Source organism: Perissodus microlepis, chromosome 11 (genome assembly GCF_051167445.1).
Source record: "Perissodus microlepis isolate ML-2025 ecotype Zambia chromosome 11, ASM5116744v1, whole genome shotgun sequence".
In the NCBI taxonomy this organism is placed as follows: Eukaryota; Metazoa; Chordata; class Actinopteri; order Cichliformes; family Cichlidae; genus Perissodus; species Perissodus microlepis.
Window position 1 is genome coordinate 22,119,493 of NC_140471.1, and position 26,237 is coordinate 22,145,729.

At 44.0% G+C, this 26,237-nt stretch overlaps 1 protein-coding gene across 1 annotated transcript in view; it reads left to right on the forward strand.

Moving 5' to 3' along the window:
- The first annotated feature begins 10,292 nt into the window (after positions 1–10,292).
- Positions 10,293–26,237, forward strand: part of adamtsl4 (ADAMTS-like 4) — a 37,469-nt gene continuing 21,524 nt past the window's right edge. The window contains exons 1-4 of the mRNA XM_084943873.1: positions 10,293–10,600; positions 12,091–12,154; positions 15,289–15,878; positions 16,704–17,394. Of these exons, the coding sequence (XP_084799999.1) occupies positions 10,578–10,600; positions 12,091–12,154; positions 15,289–15,878; positions 16,704–17,394 (1,368 nt within the window). The 5' untranslated portion in view covers positions 10,293–10,577. The remainder of the gene's footprint in view (positions 10,601–12,090; positions 12,155–15,288; positions 15,879–16,703; positions 17,395–26,237) is intronic.

The window sequence follows — 26,237 nt, forward strand, 5'->3', positions numbered from 1 at the left end:
CCATTGCAGGTCTATGAGGCTGGACTCAGAAGGATTAGCCACTACCTGCGCTGGTGGTTGTAACTACCGTGAAGTCTCAGCAGTATTGGACTTTATAGCAGCAAGAACAAGCGGCAACTCCCTCTTTCAGTAATCAGAATTCATGGTCACCCGGGCCAAGTAAGGGATTTTGTACAGGGACTCCAGCAACTCCAGCTACAATAAAGTCTCTGCAGCAGGCATCAAGGTCAGAACATGGAGGAAGTGGAAGGCATGTGAGGCCTAATTCTGGCTGGAGCACAGCGAGTTGGTGGTAAAAGTGGCATCAGGGTGAGCAGGGTTTAGAAACTTTCCTTGGCCTCTTTATAGCAAGGCCCAAGGGAAAGAAGGATGCCAGCTTCTCCAAGAAGAGGTTCGTGTAGGGGTTGAAGAAGGCCACTATTGCAGGTCATTAGGGATACGGCGACAAGGAGCGTGGATACCATGGAAATAGATGTTGGACCTGGATATGATTTGATCCCCACCAGATAAGTTTCCTGATTCAGTCAGTCTACGACTTTCTTCCCATCAATCCGATCTGCACCCACTGTAAGGGGTCTCTGGAGCATATTCTAAGCTCTTGCCCTATAGCACTGGGAGAAGGCTGCTGTCACTGGCTCCATGACCAGGTGCTGAGAGTGACAGCAGATGTCATCAGCACGGGGATAGCTCACAGCAGGCAGCAACAACCTACAAGACATCCTACAAACCATCACCTTTGTCAAGGCTGGGCAAAAGCCTCAGCAGCATATAGGTCGGCTCCTGGCAACAGCATGGAATTGGCAGCTGAAGGTTGACCTTGGGAAGCAGCTCAAATTCCCAGACACCATCGCAGAGACCTCACTCAGGTCCGACATGGTCCTGGTGTCAGAAATTACAGGACAAGTGGTCCTTCTGGAATTGACTGTCCCCCCAGGAAGACCGTCTGGAGGAGGCTTTTAAGAGCAAGAAGGCGAGGTATGGGGGGCTTATGGCTGATTGCTGAACCAGGGAAGACCCAGCGTTATCCAGACGCTTTGCAGGCCAGCCTCTCTACGTGGCACTGATAGAGACAGGTATAAATTTCCAAAACCTTAGAGCCCTCAGGAACACCACAGATGCAGCAGAAAAGACATCAAGGTCCCCCTGACTGGGTTGCCTGGCCGAGGGTGTCTGATGTTGAAACGCCCAATGACCCCAGACCCGATGACATCACTGATGATGTGTCCAAGATGCATCCAAAAATCCAAAAAGGAACCATAAAACCTATGAAAATGCAGTTAAAGGTTTAAAATCTGTGCCCTCCTCCACATTTTCCAAAACTGTTAAGCGTATTCTAGACCCTGGACCTTATTTTTGACACCGTTGATCTAAATGGTTGATATGAGGTTGTTGTGTTGTATTTGAGCTGTTTTGGTTTGTTAAATTTGCTGGTTTTGTTGTGAGTCTAGAAGTAAGTGTAAACCTATGATCTCAGTGTCACTTTGTCACTTCCTGTTTTACTTTGAAGGTTGGTTCTCTTCTCATTAAAGTTTCACTTCCTGCATTTTCCTTCCTCCAAAGGGATTTTCTCCCCTACACTTATCAGACTCCTTTGTGTTTAATTGCTTTCACCTTTGCCTTCATCCCTCCTGTTTCTCCTCCTGAGTCAGTCCTGTGTGTGTTTGTGTGTTAGTATAAAGTCCTGTCAGTGTACTGTATGCACAGGGCTGTTTGCTAACCTCCCCAGATTGTACATGCCCCGCTTTTCCTTTTTTTCCTCCCTTTCATGTGCCTCTGTGAGGTTATTTCCTTGAGTTTAATCTAGTTTTCTGGATTTTGTTAGCAGCTTTGTGTATCTTGTTATTTTCATACTTTTGTTTGTGAAAAATGTTTGATTCCTGACAATCAACATCCTTGAGCCTTCCCAGGTAGTCCAGCTTCCTCTCAATGACATGCATAGGGTTAGGTTTATAGGTGAGTAAACTGAGTGGAGGTGTGATTGTGAGCATGAATGGTTGTCTGTCTCTGTGTTAGCTTTTGACAGAGTGGTGACCTGTCCAGGGTGTACCTCACCTCTCGGCCTATGTAGCTGGGATAGTCTCCAGGCTCCCTGTGACCCCAGACTGGATAAGCAGAAGAAGAAGATTAATGGATGGATGGATGGAACATCTTTATGTCCTCTGAAACAACTTGTTATGCTTCTCTTTTTCTAGTTTTCTGAATCTGAAGAAACTGTAATTCCTAGTTTGGTTTTTTTAAATCAGTTAAGCGAATCTTTTCATGTAAAGTGCTCTTGTCTGGGAATCGCTGGCACAGACAACGTCAGTGAAACCTTTTGAATTAACCACTGCCAAGTCTGAGGCATGTTTTCTTTTGGAAAAGAGTCATGTGATCAGGCGTGACAAATCATGTAAGGACAGGGAATGATTGATAAGACCAGAACCCGGGCAGCGAACAGAGCCTATCAAGTTCTCAAACAGCAGCGATTCCAAAATAGTCGGTTTTAAGTTTCCAGAAGTGTCCCAGCTGAGTGAATTCAAAGCGTGAGTGCAGCAGCTCGTCCTTACAGACCAGCAAAGTGAGTTAACTTTTGTCCTTTAAATGTACAGCAGCGACCGAACATTATTCTCATCTGATGTGAGCAGGGTCTCTCATCAGTGCTCCAGATCTCCATAAAAGAACAATACAGGAATTCATCAGCAGCAGCAGCAGTTAATTGACGCACAGGCTGTGATACATTCTTTAACCAATCGACCGTAAACACATAGAAGAGCTTATTACCCTTATACTACTTATTCTCTGTGTCTTCTGACCCCAACATGCCCGAGCTGTACCATACGTGCCTCCTGACACATACCATGAATCGTGCTGTTTGTTGTGATTATGCGTATATACTGTAGGTGGCCCAGTGGCTTCTCTGAATGAGCAACAATTGCTCTTTGTTTGAATAATTGGAACAAGGTTATTTCAGCAGTTTCGTCAGCCAATTAGGCCCCGACTGAGCTGACCTCTCCCTCTCGTGTGCTTGTCTCGCCAGCGACCCCTGGAAATCGTCATTAGAGCGCTCCTCCCATAGACAGCCTTATTTCCCTCTCTACCGTACACCCCCACCTCACTGCCTCCTCTTCACTGCCTTGGCAATAAAGTCTTCCTCTTTGAGGTGTACTGAGGAGCTGTGCTTGCAGTTTCTCAGAAGTCAATTTCAAGCTGAAAAACTTTTAGTGAAATAGTATCTCTCGTGGCTCTCTCAGCGTCATCCAAAGTAGACTGTAAAGATGTCAGTCGATTTTTCTCCTCTGGCTCTTTGCGCCCTTTTCAGAGCACACACGCCCCGCTTTGATCCAGACTCTGGCACAGGATTGGTGGAATGGAGCAAATATTGACTCCATCTGAGCCAGACAAATCACTCCCCCTTCCTGCTTTCTTTCTCTTTCAGTCTCCTTTACACTTGCTCAGTTCCCGTCTAATCTGCCATTACCTCTTTCTCTCACATTCTCTTTCATGTCTTTTCTGCTGCTGCTTTTCTTTTCATCCCCTTTGTGTCCCTGTCTGTCATTTTCTCTCTCCCTCTCGCTCTCTCTTCTCTCTCCAGGCTTCTCAGGCTGTCGGTACTGTTAGGTCAGGCCCCCTCCCCTTCTCAGCTGCCCGTGAAGCTCTCTCTGTCTCACTTTAAAGCTACCTTGGGTTTCAACACCTGCCTGTGCTGTATGTTCAAATGTTCAACTGCATGCTTCTGCCTTGAGCCTAGAATGTGCTGCCTCATCTGAGTGTGCAAACATGCACGGGCATCGTGTGAAGGTATTCACGACGGTACGTGCCAACACGCTTTCATGTGATGCTCATATGTGCTCCAGCCGACTGCAGCGGAGAGATCAAGAAACGAAAAGCCTTTTTCAAATTAAACTTTCATAGCTTTCGCTCTTTGTTTGCTTTCATGTTTGCTGGTGATGCAACCCCAGTTTTTTTATATGTGCAGATCATGTTGAACTATTGACGTGCACACTCACTCCAGTGTGAGCTATAGAAGACTAAGGCTGAGGCAATACTTCTGCAAAGTTACGTGTAGACATGTTTGCAAACCAGAGCAGAGAAAGAGCTTACAGGTTACCCAAAACCTCAACGTTCTGTTTAACTGTCAGTTCAAAACATCGTTGTTTTTCTTGAGAACCGAGGAAAAAAGAATCTTTTTTGTCATTTTCTCCATCCTTGGTGCTAAAAGAGACCACCCAAACACATGAGATATCAGTAGAAAGCCCAGGATGTGTTCTATTTAGTATTTGGACTCAGTAGCTCAAATAAGTCAAAAGACAGATCAAAAACAAATGTCCGTTACGAAGGACATAAATGAATAGGCTGGTTCTCAGGAGGATATATTGGGCTAAGTTCACAAAGTCCAAATACTACATTACACATTACACAAGCATGATGATCTTCATTATAATCTTCATTTATGTGACGCCTAGAGAAATCTGTTCTGGCAAAACTTGTGTAAAAATATTGGAGCGGCAGACATTATCTTTCGTCAACCCTGATGCATCTACCAAAATTTGTGCTGATGTGTGGAAGCTTGTTTCCTCTGCTGAAAAAAACAAAACAGAAAAATGCAACTTTTTCTGTCCATAACTCAAAATTCTGGGTTGTTGTGTCAAAATTTCAACTCAAGCTTTAGAGAAAATTCCTCAAAATTTTGAAATAACTCAAAATTTTGACTTTGCTTCACCAATCAGGAAGTGGATTTTTTTATTTCAGTGATAGAAGCAACCTTCCATACCGACGCATGTGTCCAACTGAGAATTGTTTTACTCAAATCTGACACAGTCTCAATGATTATTACATTTTCATTTTCCTCTCAACTCTCTATAAGTCCATGTGATGTCCAGCTGTGCACATGTGGTACGTGTCCTGTGAGTTCACAGTGAGTGAGTGGGTTTACCTGCCTGCTGCCAGCTCTGCTTAGGCAACATCCTTATGTAAAGTAAATGGAGCAGTCAGAAGAGTGACCAGATCCCAACAAACTACATGTGTTTGTGTGGGACAACTACTGAGAGGTAGCCTGAATGTCTGGATTGTATTTCACTGTTATTTCAGCTGCTCCTCTGTCTGGTAGCAGTTTTTTGGGTTTCTGTGTGCCGCAGATTGGCATATCTTTTTTGAGCCATATCTGACAATTTTAGCACTTTTGACACATAATGACACAGAAATAATGAGACAGACATACTTTAACAGAAATGTCCTGGTGTGAAATTCAAAACTAACTCCTGTGAAAAAAAGATAAAAACAATATTTCTCAGAATATAGCGCTGCTTCATTTTTTGTGGTAGTTTCCATCATATTGAGAAAAAGCAGAAAAGCTTGTGACAGTTCATCAATGAAGTGCAGTCCCACATAAAGAGGGTCATCTGGTCAACCTGGTAGTGAAAACACTGCTGCATAACTTTGGATATTATCCAAAGGTCATGTGTGAAAACTGTGAGGAGGTCACCTTTGAGGAGGCACAGAGCGTCTGGAGGTGGGGCATGCAGAGGGAAACCAACGGAATATTTATGACTTATGTGGGGAAAACAAACAGAATGCTAAATTTTGTTTCAATAAAGTTTTTTCACTGTTGATGACCTTTTTCAGCCTTTAAGTGGAACAAGTAGAAAAAGTTTGAGCAGCACTGTGTTGGAGCAAAGAGGCTCGGCTCAGTGCAGGATTCATCCTCTGTGCACCGTGAAAGTTTTATAATTTCATGCCAGTACATCTGATAACTGCTGATTTATTTCAGCTTGGATGAACCAACAGATCAAACTTCTCCCTCCTCCCCACGCAGAGGTGCCTACATACATCTTTGTTGAAGCGTGTTTCAGTGCTGACTCTTCTGTAGGTCAGTGGCTGAATGTGAAATGAGCTCTTTGTTATCATTACTGGAAGAGTGTTGCAGGACTGATCCTTCCCCCGCTTCCGTCTCTATCATCTCTCCGCCCTGCTGCCACCTTTAGCACACAGCGGTCCAGCCCCGAGGCCCAACCCGTCTGCTGACCTGAAGAAGCCCGGAGCCCTCATTAACCGTAACAGCGAAATGGTCGCGGGCCTACTGTTCCTGTGCCTGAGGCTGAGGCGTGTGTGTTTTTTGGACTCAGGGTGTGTGTACATACTAGAAGTTTTTCAAGTGATTTATCACTCCCACAGGGCCCCGCTACTCTGATCTGCAGTGCTATTACTCAGATCAGCCAGCCGAGACAAATAACAGATCTGCTGCTACATATAGACCTCCCCGGACACATGCACACACACACACACACACACACACACACACAAACACACATTATCTCTGTGCTGTGGTGACTAGTTGAGAGAGACATTTTACTAATCAGGGTCCTGCGGTTGGTGGTGCGTGTCGACAGGCCGGCATGTAAGTTATTGCTTCTCAAGGATCCAGAGGAAGATAGATAGGGAAGGAAGGAGAAGAAAGACATAGATAGGGGGCAACGCAAGGGGGGGGCAAAGAGGGCTATAAGTGGTCACGGGCCAGTGGTAGCCATGGCAATGACCTCTGGCTAATTGTAGTTACTGATAGACATGGTGCTTAGAAGTACAGAGATATTCTTTACACTAATAACACACTGTATTCACCCACTGCACCCGCGCATTTCTTGATTTTACATGAACTTGTTTTTTATTTTGACAGATCAGATCTTAAGCCCTGTCTGTAATGTTGTTTAGTCTTCAGTCATCTGCTCTTAGCGGGCTTTGAAGTCGCTAATCTCCGTCACCATTGCCGTGTCCACATTGTTGCCAAGAAAAGCAGCGTGTCCAACTATAACTCACATGCACACCCTCCTTTCCCGCTCTCGTTTACACCGTGTCGGCTCTTTGCCTCAGGGTAGCAGGGTGGGAAATGTTAATGAGGAGGTTCAAGAGCGGGATCAGAAGTGACCTTGAGTGAGATAATGTCTTACAAGTAGCAGGGGGCTGTGATGTTGGCTCTCTGGGCTCTGATCTCGTGGAGACACACTAGAAAACGAATCTCCATCGTTCCTCTTTCCTCCCGCTGTCCTCTCATGCTCTGCTTTTTCTCCGAGCTGATCCTCCTCTCGTCTTTACTCTTCACATGCTCTGAACTTTCCCCGCCTCACTATTTTCAGTGGTGAGGAGATTATGTTTTTTATTAATGTGTCATGCAGCTATGCCCAGGCCTCAAGGGGCATGACACCAGCTAATAACGTAAACCAGATCCACGGATCGAGCACATATCTTTAAAAAAACAGAAAGAATGCACAGCCCAAAAATAAAGAACACAAAACTAACTCATAATTTTAATGCTTTCGTGCCTTAGATGTTGTTCATGCATAAATCTTATTTAAGAGAATAAGCGATGAAAGAATAAACAGAATGAACATTTTCTTGTTTGTGACACTCATTCTTTCTTATTTCTTTTTGTGCAGCACATGAGGAAAAACAATGTCTCTCCCTACTGTTATTAAATTTGTCAATGTTAATAGACAGCAGATGACTACCAGTTCTTTTCCATGCAACTAAAGAAGTAATAGCTGTGTTTGTATATATACACCTTCTGCATGTGATCTAAATGACACTCTTTACTCCCACTGTCACCCTGTGAGCTGTTTGGCTGTTTGGTGTGTTCTGTTTTAGAAAACCGAACCAACCAGGATGTTTTGTTTTGTTTTTTAAATATGGTGACACATTTAAACACATTTTCCCTCGTGGGAAATCAGAAAGTCCAATCAGAAGTAAATATGCATTTGCAAGTTGGAGAAGTAAAGATCGGGTATGATTTTCAGGCTCTTTTGCAGTGCACTGCGCCATAAAACATGTGGTACTGCATTAAAAGTGGCCCTGGACATGAATCTGAAAGTTGCTTTTTACTTTTTGTTTATTAGCATGTTTAATGAATAATGCTAACGTCTCTCTGTGCCCTTCATCCCCAGCTGGTCGAGGCAGATTCCTGCCCCTCCCTGACCCTGGTTGTGTTCTTTGAAGGGAATTCTTACCCCCACTTTTGCCAAGTCCTCGCTCAGTGTGGATGACGTGATTGTTTGACTATTGTTTGATCATCTTTACTTAGAATTTAAGTACCTGAGACTCTTGTTATTGTGAAGTAGAGGTTACAGTAATGAAGTTGAATTGGTGGTACAACTACTGAAATCTTTGACCGCATGAAAAATAGACTGGACTTTACGCAGCAAACTCCATTTACCCAGTCATTCACATACACAGCAGTGCACACTTATTCTACACGTATAGTGTTTTTTAAGCTAACACACAATCACACACACACACTAATGGATGCATCTGGAGCAATCTGATGTTCAGGATCTCGTCCAAGGATAGTTAGACTTGCAGGCATTGAGGAGAAACAAACCACCAACCTAACAGCTGGTGGACCACCCACCCAGTCCACCTCCACCACACAGCTGACTGTCAAAATACTCTGTTACAGCAAAAATCCTGCATTCATATCCTCTGTTAAACTACAGAAGTATTACTTTCAAAATATATTAAAGTAAAAGTACTTGCTATGTGCAATATATAATGGCGTCATTTTAACTACCTTATTTACTGCTAAGAAGCTTAATGTAGTAATATTGAAAAAAGTGATCAAGATTATTATTTCAAGTATTTGCCAATAGTTATTGATTGAAGGAGTTAGGAAGCGATCATAGTTCAGGTGTCTATGTTTGTGTCTGAGAGGGGTGGGGGCATGCACAGATCATCTTACTTACCCTGGGAACAAATGTAGGCCTCAGCTTATTTTAAAGAGCTAAAACTACCGTATCTCCCCAATAGAGCAGTTTGCTCGCCTCTGCTGGTTTACTTGTGGTTCCTGGTATGTATATATATATGAGTAGAATGGGAGGCAGAGCCTTCAGCTTTCAGGCCTGCGAGACAGACACCCTCTCTACTTTTAAGATTATGCTTTCCTATTTTAGATAATGTAGTTAGGGCTGGATCAGGTGACCCTAAATCTTTGATTATAGAGTCCAAAGAAATTGAAATGTAACTGTCATAATGCATCTTCACTAAAGGCGAGTTCTCTTATAATAAATGGAAAATGACCATAAAAATCTTTTTAACATTGTTATTCATAATTATAATGCTCTGTTAAGTATCCTAACACACATAGAGAGACACACCTGTATTCACCTTGTTCCTTTGCTTCTTCATTTACTTCCAGCCACGACTTGGAGTCAGATGTCTGGGAATCCACTTCACCGAGAGCCCCTGCAGCAGCTACCCTCTGGCTAAGCTTGCTGAGCATTTTCTCAACAGCTTTAATGTTTGAACCGTTGACATTTTTGTGGAAAAGTAAAACAACAACAACAATGTGCTATGGATCAGTGAATTCTAGCAATTGTGTAATTTCAAGATAAATAATATATCACATATTCATTTTTTTTGTTGTTTTATTGGTAATTTTAGTGGCATAAAGACCAACTTGTTTATGTATTTGTTCTTTTCATTTATAATTCTTGGCTGTGCCCCTAATTGAATAATCCAGTCCAGGAGGTGGGGGGGGGCGGGGGGCGGGGGGGTTTAGAGACGCCTCCTGGTACCGACTGGAAAGGTTGGTGGACTGCGACCAAACATACAGTTTTCACATCTGCTTCCAACCAAAGCTCCTGCTCTCTCTCTCAAACACACACACAGAGTGGAATCTGTGCTCAGGGGAGCCGTGTTTCTTGGGTCTATTTATCTGAGCTCCAAATTGGTGAAGCATGTCTGGTTACAGTCTTTAAATGTGATTAAACAGTTATGAGAAAAAGTCTTTTTTTTTTTTTGCTCCAGTAAGTCAACAGCCATATTTCATCCACGCAAAATAAAAACACACATACATCTCCCACTTGGAATTTGTGTCTGTAACTTTGTCAGACAACAATTAGTGTTTGTGTTGGCACAACAGTAAGCTCATAATTCTTTGTACTTCCCCCTTTAAAGTGCTTCTGCTGCAGATGCTGCCAGCTCAGGGCTGTTCCTGACAGTGTTTAGATCATTACTACTGATCAGTGTGACCAAGCACAATGGGGCATTCTTATGTTAGATTGAGCAACTAAGAAAGCGGCTCTGAGAGTTATTATAGCTCAGTCAGGGCCCATAGTGAGTGTGTGTTATGAGCGCGTTTTAGGCTGGGTGGGGGTGGGCGGGTGGGGGTGTTTTTCATGTGTGAAAGAGAGAGGGAGAGTGTGTGAGAAAGTTGTGTAATCTGTCCATTTTTTGTCTCCCCCCCCCCCCCCCCCCCCCCCCACCCCTTTCTCTGTCTCTCTTTCTCCCGTGCCCCCCCTGGCGCTGTCAGGCGTCACACTAGTTTATATTAAGAACCCAAAGAAGTTGTCGAGTGAACGGCACTGAAAGAGAAAAAAACGAAACTCTTCCCACTCTCCAGAAATCACGGGGAGTGACTGTGACAGGAGGAAGGGGACAGAGAGAGAGAGAGTGAGAAGAGAGAGAGAGAGAGAGAGAGAGAGAAGAGAGCTGAAGTCCTCGCAGGACTTTATCACGTTTCTTTCAGGGCTCCGCAGATCGGATTAGACCACTAAACTGGACTGATAATTATTATCTGTGAGCGGAGTCGGGACCGTGCGGGAGACTCTTGGAGCATGCAGCTCGGTTTGCTGTTCAGGTAAAACTTCTTCACGTCTGCTGCACCCTGCTGCTTCTCTCGGTCTGTCCGTAGAAAACACCACATGGGAGTCTGAGTCCAACTTTGTGCGCAGAGTTGTTTCAGAAAGTTGTTTTGTTTTGTGGTAAAGTTTGTGGTTTTACGCACGATGCCCTCTTGTTGCGCACTGGGCGCTGTCCAGGTAATCTGAAAGGAATTCACCCAAAGGCGACTGTTTTTAGCTCGGAGTTCCCTCTGTCTCCTCGGGGCAGATTTTTGGGAGTTTTCTCCACTGATATAATTCTCTTTCTCCCTCTGTTCCCCTGTCCCCGCTGCTCTGAGGTTATTCTACAATGTGCCACTGTAGCGGCGAGGGAAACGTGGACCCGCGTAGGGGGTCTTTACTTCGGCCTGAGCGGCTCTGTTGTGCGGGATCTTTGTGTTTTTCGGGGGTAATTGTGTAGTCTGGTGTGGGGAAACTTCCAGAGACCGCGGCGGTGCACCACACTGGGTAGAAGGGACCAATTACTCTGACTACATGTGGCTTGCGGACTGGTGATTGTGGGGATGGTTTGGTTCTGGTGGTGAGCGCTGAAAGGTCCATCTTAGCAAGTTGTTTAGGATCGTGTTCTGGCTATTTTCCTTGTCAGATGGAAAGAATTTATCCCTCTTGTTTCAATACACTTGTCTCGGTTTCTATGATAATTATAGACAGACTTTGAAACAAGTGTATTACCTGACTTTTTTTCCTTTTTCCTTTCTCAATGAATAGTGAGACTTCTACGACTCATGTGAGGATTTAAACTACTTTTTCAGGTGAACAGCTTTTGCCCAGCCCAGTCAGCGACTCAACATAATCCCCAGTTGTTGCTTCATGCCCAAGTCAACAACTCCAAAGCCACCCCAGCCATACAGCACGTCTTTGAACATCACACCTTCGAATTAAAAGTAGCTGAAATTACAAGATGATTTCGGATGTTGCAACTTATTGAGCCCGAGAGCGTGGCAGCTGTGTGTGTGTCTCTAAAAACCACATCCTCAGGGTGTGTACACACGCAGGGAGAGGCATGCGGAGGGAAAACATGCTTGCTGTTAAAACCCATTAGTTTGTTAGCACCTCCCAGGCTTTCCCAGATTGATTGAGATGCTTGCCTGTGATCCTTGAAGGGGGAAAAAGAAACTTTTGTTCACACCCATTTGAGCCCACAGGCCACCCAGAGTGGGGGAGAAAGGGGCATAATTGGTTGGTAAAGTACACTTAGGTCACTGGAACATTTAATAAGGTGTTTGGGTAACACTTGTAACACCTTTTAAAACAAATGTACACTGAAGGAAAAGTTTAAGAAAGCTGACAATCCCTCAACAGGGACTAATGAAAGTCTTTAAGTCTGAACATTATATAGCAGGTCATGGATTAACTGCGTGCTTTACAAAAGACCTCATTCAACCTGCTGATATTTTAAATCCTGTATATCTCCCACTTTTTTACCCTCTGTTCTTTGTCCCTCCAGGCTCTATGTGCTGTGGAGCTTTGTGGTGGTCACGACCTCCGTGACCAGGACTGCCAAGAGGAAGGTGAGCCATGAGCCATTAGATCGTTAAGTTAGCTCAACACAACAGTTTCACTTCAGAGGGGTGAAAGGTGATAACATTTGAAAGGACAGGTTCACCTTCTCTTAAACGTCACTCACATACTCATGTACACTGAAAGAGTTACAGGACATGAAGGCGTCCATCCTGTCTTTACTGCCCGTGAGGACGTCCAGTGAAAGACAAATAGCAAAATATGTAGTCATCATGCTTCATGCAGCTATTGTGAGACTTTACCAGTCAAAACTGAACAAATTAAGAGTTTTGGGGGCATTAACATTCCCTCTATGATTTACTTTAGCATCCTCGTACTGCAACTAGGCGAGAAAAGGCAGTCAGGGGAGAAATGCTGGAGCCTAAAGTTTGCAATTCACTACAGATCTCAGCATCTTTTAATTAAACAAGAACAGCAACCCTATTTTTAGCACTTTGAAGATGAATTTAACAGATGATCAGGCTAAGACCAAAGCGGACGTGTGCTGCTTGGCCCAAAAATTCATTACTGAGTAAACCGATTCAGCAACACACAGCACCACATTGGAAACTAGTTGCTCATTACTGTTTTATTGCTACATTTGCAAGATAAATAGGATTAAAAAAAAATCTACATTATTAATAAAACTGCTTTTAATGCCAAGCATGATGATGATGGACCTGTTGCATAGCTCCAAAAGTAGAGCCAGGTTCAGCTTTAGTTATTGGATGAGTTCTCTGTGGCATTAGCTTGTTTCAGGTGAATGTCACACCTGCGTTTCACCACACAGGAGGACAAAGATGCTTCTCTACCTATGAAGCAGCACGTCTTTGGAAAGAACGTCTCTTGAAACATACAACAACCATAAGAACCAAAGCTTACTGACTTATAATGATCAGTGTTATATTCAATCAGTCGTCCAATTTGTGCGTCGCTTCGTTGACCTTTATGTCAGACTCCTCTCATTTGTACTGTATTGTACATGTGCACATTTCTTTCTCCCTTTTTTAGCATCATTTTTATCACTTTATTCACGTGAATGTTCTTTGTAAAGAGCTGCATTTTTATCTTGAAGGCCACAAGCCAAAATGTGTCTCTCTGGCAATAAGATGAAAGCGTAAGATGAAAGAAGGAGGAAAAAGTTCTCTTCCACTGGAAACCCACAATGCCACTAATGATTAAAGCCACTCTTTAACTGTAATCTGGCCGTGTGAATATTCTTTTAAAAAACGGCTTTAAAGGGCAAAGTCCCACCAGTGTGATGTTGGAAAATGACTGCGCGGAGGGAAGACATATCTGCACCCCTGACTGGTCCAGGCCTGGTAGAGGAGCAGTGTCGCTGGAGTTTAACCAGTAGCTCCAGAGGTCGGCGGTGGCTGCTGTGGGGGTCACTGCACGGAACTCGTTAATGGTCCCAGTTATGTGGCAGCTGTGTTTGATGTCACTCATTACGACAGAGCACGCCTCCCCACTTCCACACACACACATGCGCATCTCGACCCCCTCCTCATCCTCCTCACTTCTTTCTCTTTCTTTTTCTCCCACCCTCCTGCCATGTTACCCCAGACCAAGACAGGAACTTTCTTTTTTTTTTATAATCTGGTGGCGAACTGGAGGATCAGAGCATGCCCGCACATGCGCTCAGGCTTACATTTGTCCCCTTTCTCCTCTGTCCACAAACAGTTTGTACAACATGTTTACTTGTACATTTCTGCCAATTTAGACATGCATTTACACACTTGGAAAGAGAGAGGAGAGAAGCAGAGCACAGATTCACGTTTTGATTCGTTCTCAATGGAAACTTTTGTTCAGCTCGCATGTTTGCAGGTCTGCCAACCAGGCCAGCGCTTCAGTTATGAAACGAGAGGAGAAACATTTCTTTATGACCACAGAGGAAGAGAGCGAAGCCTGAACTGGCACCGACATACATGCATTCACACACATTCATATGTACAAACAAGACTGCACAGAGCAATCAGCCCTGATTTTTGTCATTTCTGCAGTGCGTCCATACGACGCCGGCTCCTCCTGCTCACAAGCTGCTGGCAGGTGCCCGAGTCTCTCCTAAGCCTCGGTGAAGGATAGTATGTGTAGGATTTATATTTTGGCCCCAGAGGAAGGAAATTCATGAGACTATAGCTCATCAGTGAACTCTGTTTATGTGAAGAAAAAGGATTTCGAGAGAGTTTGGATTTTGCAATGGCAGTTATTACTGAGTTAAGAACTTCTTTAAATTATTGTCAGGGTTTGCAAGTTTCACCCTTTGAGTCAGAGTTGCAGCTGCTGCAGTGGTTTATTGGAGCACTTTAACATACTTAGCAAATTTTCTTTTACCTTTATAGACTTTTTTGACATTCAAATCTTTAAAAAACTAAATAGCTGCAGCAGTTTATTGAAACATAGAACATAGAAATACAGTATATTAGAGTTTGTGCAATTCTCATGAGCTTGTAAGTCAAGATTTGGTACCTTTATTCTTAAACACAGAATGAACTCTCTCAGGCAGCTTTCTCACAGCGTCTGTAAGTAGTCTTCAGGAATAGTTCTCCAGACTTCTTCAAGGACTCTTGAAGAGCTCTTCTTTGGATGTTGGCTGCCTTTTGTTCTGTTCTCTGTCAAGATGATCCAACACTTTTTAGTAAAGTGGAGGTCCGGGTTGTGGGGAGGGTATTTAGTGTATTTGCAGTGTGGGATCGTTGTGATGCTGAAAAATGAAGCTGTTGCCAATCAGATCCTTTCCTGATGTATGGTGGATTAAAATCTGATGGTACTTTTTTGCATTCATAATTCTATTAAGATATTAAGACCAGAGAACTTTTGTTCAAGACATCTTTAAAATTTTACAACAAGGTTTTGCTCTTTGGAAGAGTAGCTTGAGTATGTCAGTAAAGGTGATCACTTCATCAGAAACAGTTTTATTGTGTTTGTTTAATCATAAATTGTTGCTTCATATATGTCACACTTGCCCTCTTTGATATAATGCAATTATTATTAATATTATTAGTAGTAGTATTAGTATTATCATCATCGTTTATCTTTGATACTCCTGTTTGGATTTTCTTCCGTTGGGATTTTAGGATGTCGCCATGTCTGTCTGATCTTGGCACCACTTTTTATTGACAGCTTGTGTGTGTTTGTGTCTCAGGTGGCAGGTCGAAGGTCCAGACAGGTGTTTGAGCCTGCAGCGGGCGTGTGGTCAACATGGGGGGAGTGGTCAGAATGCTCTCAAACCTGTGGCGTGGGCATCTCACAGAGGAGCAGGAAGTGTTTACCTCCACCTCCTCCGCAGGCCCCTCCACTATCCCACTCTCCACCAAACTGGGCAGGTTATCTGCCTGGGGGCGTCGGAGATCCTGCCGTCTCACCTGTGCGTCCCTATTATCCTCCTCGTTACCCTGGGCAGCACCACCTGCCTTATCGCTCTACGTCAGTCTCCACCAATCAAAACCCAGGATTGCCTCTTTATCGGGACACACCCGCTGAAGGAGGAGGAGGAGGGCCTCCCGTACCAGCGCAAACCAATCGATCACCTCCTTTGTACCAGCCAGAATTCTCCTCAAACAATCAAGACCCCGTGCCTCCTGTTTTCAGATCTCCCTACCGTGCGCCAGCACACGGCTACAACCAGCCAGCACGGGTCATCAGGCGACCAACCAATCCTGGAGCACTGAGAGCAGGAGGAGGGGGGAGCAGAAGGTCGGTCTCCACCAGCCAGGAGGGTTTACCTACAAGAAGGTTAGTGATTTTAAAAAAGACCAAAAAACACAGCTAATTTTACTTAAAGAGCAACAGTTTGGGTGCACCACTGCACCTGTAACCCACCCAGTTGTGACGTAACAGCGTAACAAAACACCTTAAGGATGATGACCTATAAACCACCAAGTCAAGAAAAACAAGGTCCAAATTTAAGGATGCTAATCTACGTAAGCTTCTTTCCATCACAGTTACGGCACGTATAAAAAAAAAACCAAAAAAACAGAACATTTACATTTTGCCTTACTCAGCACTCTTGAGTTCGCTTTTTCCAGGAAAATGTCAAAGGAAGTGAGTTTTGCATCGCTGGCAGTAGCAACGACGGTTTGTTTAGGATAAATAGACGGGCTCGGTTGTTTGGATGGGGAACAACAGCATCGCCGTGGACAAAAACACAAGAAAAGATTGATCACCGGGCGTGAGGGAAGGTGTGATGTTACAAAAATGAAAGAAACTGCTGGTTTGTTTTCAGAGTAATGTTCGACTGACATGTTGAGGCTTCATTCAGGTGTCATTAGTTAAACCGCTGACATTGTTTAAGCGTTACAGGGTTTGTTATTATGTTTCAAGCTTTGGGAACTGGCGTTTTACCCATCTCTGTTTCTGGTATCTACTGTATTATTACATCATTACGTCTGGTTTTTGTCATCCAGACAGGCAAGGCATTACCCTTCCCGCTCACCACAGGCTGCTGGTTATGTGTCATTTATAATAAATTTACTCTGCCTCTCTGTCTGTGTGACTGCCTCTGCCTCTCTGTCTCTTCTCCTTCCTCTTCTTCATCTGCCTTTTCTTTTTGACCCTCAGATCTTCCAGCATCCGTCCAGGTCAGTTTGGATACGGCAGAGTTCCCTTCTCTCTGCCTTTGCATCGTCAAAACCGCCAAGCTCGCCACACTGTGAATGGCACTGAAGATGCCACAGTAGCGCCCGAACAGGCTGCTCCTGAGGACATCACAGAGAGTAACAGGGGAGAGGAAGAGGAGGCTGAGAAGGATGAAAGGGACAGGCAGGAGGAGGAGAATGCAGAGCGGGAGATTTCTGAGACACCTGCCGCAGAGAAGGTGCCCACAGTTCCCACCATCCGCCCTCTGCTGCAACCCTCTCACACCCATACACAGCACGGGAGGGCCAGAGGGCAAGTCCCACCCTCTCGTCCCTTATCACGTTCCTCGCTACCGTCTGTCTTCAGTAGCCGCCAACGATTTGACTGGAGCTCCGTCACTGCCCCACCTCCACCCGTCCCTCCTCTGTCGCGGCCCTACTCCCCTGCAGCCGGTTCACCTTTTTCCCCACCTCTCCACCGCAGCAGCCCTGTGCACAGAGACAGGGAGCTCCACCCGGCCTTCAGTCCCCAAGCTCCACCTTCCGGAAGCATCTATCCCTTACAGCACCCGCACGTCTCCCACCTGGGGATGGAGTCAGGCAGGGAAGGTGGGGCTCCTCGTACGTACACATGCGCAGGGCCGGAGAAGGAGTACCGCAGGTGTTTCTCGCAGGTAAGACCTAAAGATTGTGTCCAAATCTTCACCTGTGAGTCTTCAACACACAATTAATTTTCCACTTAATTTACCGGCTTCGCACCCAATCATTCAGTCTACAGTCGCGCTCGCTTCGTATGCGTGCAGTGAATATTTGATAGGTAGACTATTCTCCAGTTTCTCCAGTTCCAACAGTAGCTGGTTGTCTCTGAGCACTGAGACGGAAAATGCCTGCTACTGCTTCCGCTACGCCGTGCCATTTGTGTATTCCGGGATACAACCAGAACACACAATTACTCCAGTGAAACTACACAAATAATTAAGCACATGTGCATGTCTTTACAGCACACATACATGTGAGTATAAACACTGTGGGTGTTACTCTGGGCAAATGCACATCTGGCTCGGGCCCTACATTGATTGCCGTCTTATGATTGGGGTTGCGACCTGCTCCATACCTATCAGTGCAGCACAGTGAGAGCTTTATCTGAGCAGAGAGCTGCCAAGAAGAGGAGCCAGAGACACCGTCGGACTGCTCGTGCCAGATGGGCCAACTCACTGTCAACGCACAGGTGAGAATCTGGGGTCGACCTCGCAGCAAATCAGGCTTCACTCAGGCGAGAACGCCGCACTTGATTTCACTCAATTAATTGTGAGATTTAGAGTGAATATTGCGGATAAAGTTTCCGAGCAGTACAGCAGGTATTAGGTGTATCTATGGTGCCATTTCAAGCTGACCTTACTTGTTTAAAAAGGGAAAATAACTCAAAGCACAAAAGCTCTGCACATATGATAGTATTTTCAGCCATCAGCTGCATTCAGCCTGGTAGGATTACAATTGGCAAGCTTAGATGTTTTCCACCTCTTGCTATGGCTGCTGTAAATTAACAGCAGACTTCCACACAACCTTCAGCCATCGCTGCCATTTCTCAACTATCAATCAGTCAAATCTGGTCTCTGGAGAGGGCGACGGCACATGGAAATTTACATATTTCAGCTCCAGTAGCCAATAAGCGTTAACTGTAGTCAGGCATTTATAAAAATACCTGATTTATAGACACTGTGTGATACCTGAGGATCAAATTAAAATGCTTTTGTGCACGTGGCAACAAGTATCCAAAGCTATTGTTCAGTTTTCTTAGCTTTTCAGCTGCTTTAAAGAATGATTGGAATTATATTAGGACTAAACCTTAGATACATGCGTAAAAGCTAACCTCTCCCTCTGCAGATGGAGAGACGATTAAACAAAACTGAGCGAAACATGGCGCTCGAATCACGGCAAAAATACCCAGGGTGACATGTGACTGGGTTATTTATTCCAGCAGGTCTATCTTAAGTGGGCGCGCAGGAGGACGTGATAAGACTGGGCTCAATGAACGCCACACTCACATGCGCACCTACACCCTCCTGCCCCCACAGTCCACATCTACAGCTTGCTCTCATCAGAGTGGAAGTAGACACTCGAACGGGGCACTCACGTTGGCACTCACAATCCCTTGACTTTTCCCTCTGCAGATAACTTGGCAGCCTCTCTGCACTTGTCTTTTATCCCCCTATCTTTCTTTCCTTCTGTCTGTGTCCTGTTCTGTGCTCAGTCGTCCCCATTTTAAAACAGATTTAGTAGCTGGCAGAATACAGGACCTGTGTGTGCCAAGAGTGCTAATAGCAGTCCTGTGATGGCTGAGCCTGACTCATTGGGTTACATATTTACCCAACATTAGCCTCTGTTTCAGCCTCTCTTGCTGCTCCAGTAGATTGTTGGTTTTATGTGTCTTAAAAATAGGTTCAAGTCCTGCTGAATGCAAGACTTTGCCCAGGCTTGTATGAACTGTATATATAATGTGTGTGTTTGTAATTCAGGGAGTGAGCCAGATCTGGAGAATGACACATCCTATTATCTATTAGGTGTGTTTGTCAAAACACGGTGTGCCTGAGGCACATTGCAAGTGTGATTGGCTGTTGCAGTGAAGCAAATGGGGAAGCAAGAGAGGGACAGAGGAAGCAAGAAGGGCCAAAGGTCAGATGTGCAAGATGTGTGCGTAAGTGTCAGAGTGAGGGAATAAGGGGAGGGTGGTAAAGGAAGTGACGCAGTTAAGTAGTAGTGAAAGGGAGTACTGTTTTTAGAAAATGTGCCCATAGTAGTGGGAGGGCGAGCCAAAGGGCAAGGGAAGTAAAAAGGTGGGGAGGGAGCAAGGCGGTGAAGACAGAGAGATGGAAAATGAATGAGTGTTTCGGTGTGGAAGGATGGGGACAGAGGTGTAGAAGGAGGCGTGGTTCACTGAAGCAAAACAATTGACTTGGATGGAGAGGAAGAAAAAGATTCTGCTGGAAGACGAAGTTTGTGTCAAAGGAAGAAACAGATTCATGGAAAACTGTGTGTGTGTGTGTGTGTGTGTGTGTGTGTGTGTGTGTGTGTGTGTGTGTGTGTGTGTGTGTGTGTGTGTGTGTGTGTGTGAGCAAGAGAAAGAGTTTGGGTTCATGTGTGTGTGTAACAGGAGAAGAAGTTATTCTGTGTGAGGAAGAGCGGAGGAGAAGGTGAAATTTGAGAAGTAGAGGGGAAAAAGAGTTAGAAGCAGACGCTTCACAAAGACACCTCCTGTCCCTTCCTGTCCGAGGTCTTTCTAATAAATTTCTGCGATCGTCTAAGTGCTCCATCTTGTCTCAGTTTCTCAGTCTGTGCTTTACATGAGTGTAAATATTTACGTAGAATGACTAACAGTGAATATTTCTACATCAGCAAGTCAAGGAAGCGATCCTCAGACCCAATGATGTCATTTACAGTCACAACCGGCAGGACATCCACCTCGCACTTTCCAAAAAACACAGTTTTATTAGTCTTAGTTTAGTGTCCTCTCTCTATATCCAGTTTCCTCTTAATTTATTGTTCTTGTCATTGACCTAAACCAGTGTTTCTTCCTTTACTGTATTCCTCAATTTGGAAGCCAAGATAAACTTCAGTCCTCACCAACAAAAGGCTCTGAGGTGAGATTTAAGGTAAAGGTTAGAAAGGTGAAATCAGAAAACTCCTGCAGTGGTTCTGTGCCCACCCATCGGTTACAGAGCCACAGTTTGAGAACCACAGGCTTAAAGCAACATTATTTATGACCCTCCTCAAACCAAACTCTTCATCTTGATGAGACAATAACACAAAAGATAATGCATATAATGCTTTTGTGTATTAAAATTTCACTGATTTCACTCCTATATCTGACCCACTTCCACAGCACTGTGCAAAAGTCTTGCACCACCCCTCATTTCTTTACAATTTGCTAGGAAAATGCAAAATAGTATTGATTTATTACAACATACACAAACATACCTGGAATACTTTTGGTACTGATCCCCAACAGCACTGGCAGAAATGCTGCCCTTTTACAGACGGCTGTCGTCCCTCTCTCCTGACCTCCTCTGTACATATTATGATGATTAGAAACACAGATTTTTCTAATTTAGATTAATCACTCCATAAGTTTCCAGTAATTTCAGCTAGGTTCTTCTGTTTGCTGTACAAATAAGTACGATTTTATTCTGGTCAAACTGCATTTTTTGTATTGTCAATTAAAGAAATAGAAACAAATAAGATGGTTTTCTAACAGGCTGCTAGAAACAAAGTCCCTAAACATATAATTTAATATGGTTCTTTCCCATTTTGTGTGTTATGTGTAAACACAACACTGGTTCATCCCAAGTTAGGGGCTTTTTTTCATGGTTGAATGATTCATAGGTCAGTGTTAAGTGTCTTAACAAGCAAAAAAAAAATCCTCTGAAACTGATCTGGTTCAGGGAGTGGACTGAAAATGGGGAACTTTGAAAGATTTTCTAAACTATCGCTCAAAACCACCAAAAAAAGTAGTCTGGTTCGTTGGAAGCAAAATATAAAGAAATGATGGGTGTTTCGAGACTCGACACAGACTCAGCACTGTGCGTTCTGGCCATCAAGACAAGCACATTCCTGTTTTCAGGCTGCTGCAGCGAGTCAGATGATCTAATCACACTCTGTCATTACAGAAGTGGTATTAAACAGAAAATATAGTATGACTAACAGAGCTGAGGGGCCACACTCCTCAGCTCTAATGAGTGTGTGCTGCCACGCTCACTGCGGTTCTCAGGAAGTGACAAACAGGCCCAGATGTGCTGGGTTGTGGCATGAAACCACACAGACTCATTCACAGGGATCTGAGCTTTATGTGCTTTAGTGCATTAGCAAGCAGAGCTACCTGCTTTTCTAGAAAAAAACAGAAAAGCAGGTGCTGCCTGCTTCGCCTGCTTTTAACAGCTACTGCATCCTGATTACTTTCATGTTCCTTTGATCTCTTTCGGTCTGTGTTTAGTTAGCTCCCACTCGAGAGACGTAGCACTCGAAGAATCGTGAATTAAAACCACAGAAGTACAACTGCCAAAGAAAAAAATATAACTTCAGAAAACTTTTATTTGGGGGCAAATCAATAAACTTTTTAAGCCTTTTTTGATCAAATTTGGCTGATGGCTGCATGCTTTCAAGAATTTCAACATTAATTAACGATGTAGGTTGTTATTTATTGGGTTGCGCACTTATTTGCACAGTCATCCAATGAAATGCAGTTTTGTCTGATGCCTCCTCCCTCTCCCAGCATGCTCAAGATGACTTTTAGCATCAGTGCTCAGACCAAGTTTATTATAGATAACTAGAATTAAACTTAAAGCTAAAGCGAGAGTTGAGAGAGAGAGAGTTGCAATAATCGCACCATCTACGTCTTTGTTAAGATAATCAAGTAAATGTTGAAGGAATTCAAGCTGAAAGGCTCATTAGATAAAAACGAGGACATGAATATATATTACGAAGTCATATAGAAGATGTTCCAGTAGAAACAACCTAATGCCATATTACATCACCCTCAGGGACATCTCAGCTCTTAAAGATGAATGAAATTAAGCATCAGCAGCTTGGAGGTGAATTCACAGAGAGATCAAATATTTCCAGGTTCAGAGGTTGGACTCTTGCTGCCTCTGTCTCCAGGTCCAGGTGTTATTAAGAAAGTGAGGGTGATTTCTGGGTATTAAAAACATTCTGGTTTAAAAAATATGTTGTGGATTTGTAGAGCTGCTACATGGAAAGTGAAGCGTGGAAATTGGCATTTCAGTGCTTTGAGCACAGCTTTGGACTTGCTTATTGATCTTGTGGCCACAGTGTTCTTTTCTTTTCTTTGCTCAAACCCACATTTCTCCCGAGGACTGCATCAATGTTTCTCGCCATTCTCCCGCCTTCACTCGTTGCCTGTTTTTTGATTAGTGAGAAGTATTTCCTTTAGGGGACTCATGACACCCCCCGCCCCGCCAGGTCATAGCTGAAAGCTTCCCTATGAAGAGGCGGCACACGGCCTCAGTCACAAGATTAGGCACAGAATGTTAATCACTCGGGACAAACCTATACACACACATATGTCAGCGTATGTCACGGATTTGCATGCACACAGAGACTGATTAGTCGTGCTGCGAGGTGATTCATGGCTGCAGGGGCCGGCCGTCAGTTGTTTTGTCTGCATTGTGCTGCAGTCATGCTTGAGGAATGACCGGCCAGCCTTAACCTGTATTCAGGCGATTTTGCCAGCTGTGCAGGCGTGGGCTTCAGTGGTGAATAAATGAGCAATGAGCAAGATGATAGGAGTGTGTCTTCAGAGGTTTCTCTGCTGAGACACGCACGGAGCTAAAGGTAGATCCCGACCAAGCTGCGGTTTGGCCTGTGTTATTGGTAGATTTCGACCTGTCACTTGTCAGTGTCAGAGTATATCGTGTCCATTATGCAGCAGTATAAAATTTCTTTAAACATAACAAAACTGTGAAAGGTGTTAGAGGGATTTATCCAGCCTTCAACTTCATCTAATTATCTGGGCAAGAAGAAGGCACAGAGAACAGACAGTCTGACAAAGGATTATATATATTATACATATTATATATACACACAGAGGTGAGACACAGGCACAGGCAGTAATTAAAGTCAGACAGTTGCAAAAGAGGGAAAAGAACAAAAACAGAAAGTAAAACCAAATCAAGATATGTGAGAAAATTAACGTTTAAAGTGAAAGTGAAAGCAACTAAAAGACAAATAACAGAAACAAAGAGACATTGGAAAGTTAATATACACCCTTTTCAACTTAATAAAGTATGAATATTCATATTGATACACCAGAAACCTGCATCTGGATCCAGCATTGGTCACAGGGCTGTTTCCAGTATTTGTTTGAACTGGGGTGACGTGTCGGGGATCAGAATATTTAATAAGAAATTCAATCAATGTGAAAGACTGGTCCAAACCTTGATGGCCACAATTTTCTGTCTCACACGCAGGCGTGTAACCCTAATTAAGTAGCTTTATAGTGCACAAGTGGTATAATTCAAATATATTTAAAGTGACTAAAATAAACATACCCCTTATGCCGAATGACACTTTTTAGATTCATATACAGTATATAGTCAAAGGAGCTTGCAAAGAAAAGCGTCTGGACTTCTTTAAGTTACTTGAAGACGTTTCACCTGTCATCCGAGAAGCTTCTTCAGTTCTAAGGTCAAATGGTGGAGAGTCCCAGATATAAACCTAGTGGGAGTATCCCCCCACAGAGGGACAAAAGGACCCCCTGATGATCCTCTAATCGCCTGAGCCAAGGTGTGAAACTGGGTGTGGGTCCCAATCAGCCAGAGTTTCGGGTGTGTTCATTGTGAAACCTGGCCCCACCTTATCATGCGAATTCCTGAGGTCAGATGGCCCAGGATGTGAGTGGGCGTTAAGGCGTCTGGGAAGGGATCTCAAAACTGGATTATAGATGGCAGAGAGTTGGTGTCGTAAACCCCCGCCTCTGTTCAAAGATGGTCGCTCACAGTGGACATAGATGGCTTCTTTCACTCCTCTTTCAAACCATCTGTCCTCTCTGTCCAAAATGTGAACATTGGCATCCTCGAAAGAGTGTCCTTTATCCTTAAGATGCAGATGGACTGCTGAGTCTTGTCCTGTGGAGGTGGCTCTTCTGTGTTGTGCCATGCGCTTGTGAAGTGGCTGTTTGGTCTCTCCAATGTAGAGGTCTGGGCATTCCTCGCTGCACTGTACAGCATACACCACATTGTTAAGTCTGTGTTTTGGCGTTTTGTCTTTCGGGTGAACCAGTTTTTGTCTGAGCGTGTTGCTGGGTCTGAAATGCACCGGGATGTCATGCTTGGAGAAAATTCTCCTAAGTTTTTCTGATACACCGGCTACATAGGGGATGACAATGTTGTTGCGTCTGTCCTTCTTATCCTCCCTCGCTGGTGTCTGGTCTTCTTTTCTGTGCCTCTTTGCTGACTTTAAGAACGCCCATTTAGGATAGCCGCACGTTTTGAGTGCTTCCTTTACATGTGTGTGTTCCTTCTTTTTTCCTTCAGGCTTAGAGGGAACATGTTCTGCCCGGTGGTGTAGGGTCCTAATTACTCCAAGTTTGTGTTCCAAAGGGTGATGGGAGTCAAAGAGGAGGTACTGGTCCGTGTGTGTGGGCTTCCGGTAAACTTCGATGTTGAGTTTGCCGTTCTCTTCAATGTGCACAGCGCAGTCCAGGAAAGGCAAACAGTTGTCCTTTGTGTCTTCCCTGGTGAACTTGATGTTTTTATCCACAGCGTTAATGTGCGCAGTGAAGGATTCCACTTCTTGTGTCTTGATTTTGACCCAGGTGTCGTCCACATATCTGTACCAGTGGCTGGGTACTCTTCCTTTGAAAGAGCCAAGAGCCTTCCTTTCCACTTCCTCCATGTAAAGGTTGGCTACAATAGGTGACACGGGGGAGCCCATGGCACAGCCATGTTTTTGTCTGTAAAAGCCTTCGTTGTATTTGAAATATGTAGTGGTGAGGCAGAGGTCTAACAGTGTGCAAATCTGATCGGGTGTGAAGTTGGTCCTGTCCTCCAAGGAGCTGTCTTCTTGTAGTCGTTTTCTGACAGTCTCCACGGCCTCCGTGGTGGGTATGCAAGTGAAGAGAGAGACTACATCAAAGGACACCATGGTTTCATCTGGATCCAGGGTAAGTTTCTGGACCTTGTCAGTGAAGTCAGTGGAGTTCTTGATGTGGTGTGGGGTGTTCCCCACAAGAGGAGCAAGGATGGTAGCAAGGTGTTTAGCAATGTTATAAGTGGCTGAGTTTATGCTACTGACTATGGGTCTGAGTGGGACAGCTTCCTTGTGGATTTTAGGAAGTCCGTAGATGCAGGGTATGGCATCCCCTATACAGTATATAATCAGATCATAATTATTGATTTATGTGTATTCGTTGATGTGTATATCACTTAAACGTTCCAGCTTATATAGTATATAAGTATGTAAGTATACTATAGTATCTTAATGGATAGGTTGATCTAAAATAATGCAGGATTTGGATTATTTGGATTAGCAAAGTAATAAACAGAAGACAAATAAATAAGGTTTAAAATAAATGCTGTGGAGAAGAAAATACAACATTTGAAGTAAAAGCAGAAAGTAGCATAGCAAAGATTACCCAATTAAAGGAAAAGTACTTCAAACCTGTACTAAATAGAAAATCTACTAAGTGGCATTCCTAATGGTCCTGTCCAAGCTTTTATCCAATGGAACTGCCCAGTGTACGGTTAACAGTACTATAGTCCAATGGCGTTGGTCAGGACGGTGCCAGACAATCTTCCCACAACCCCCAACTACCACCACCACCTATTCATGAACGATCAGTTGGGCTCCTTAAACCTTAATTCCTAAACAACATCCTCACTTAAAATTAAACATCACGTTTTACTTTTCTAAAACTTCTAATTTTAACTTGGTTACACAGAGTTTTCTGTATTTTTTGTGCTACTTTCCTTTAACAAATGCGTGCTCATTATCATCATCAAGTTGA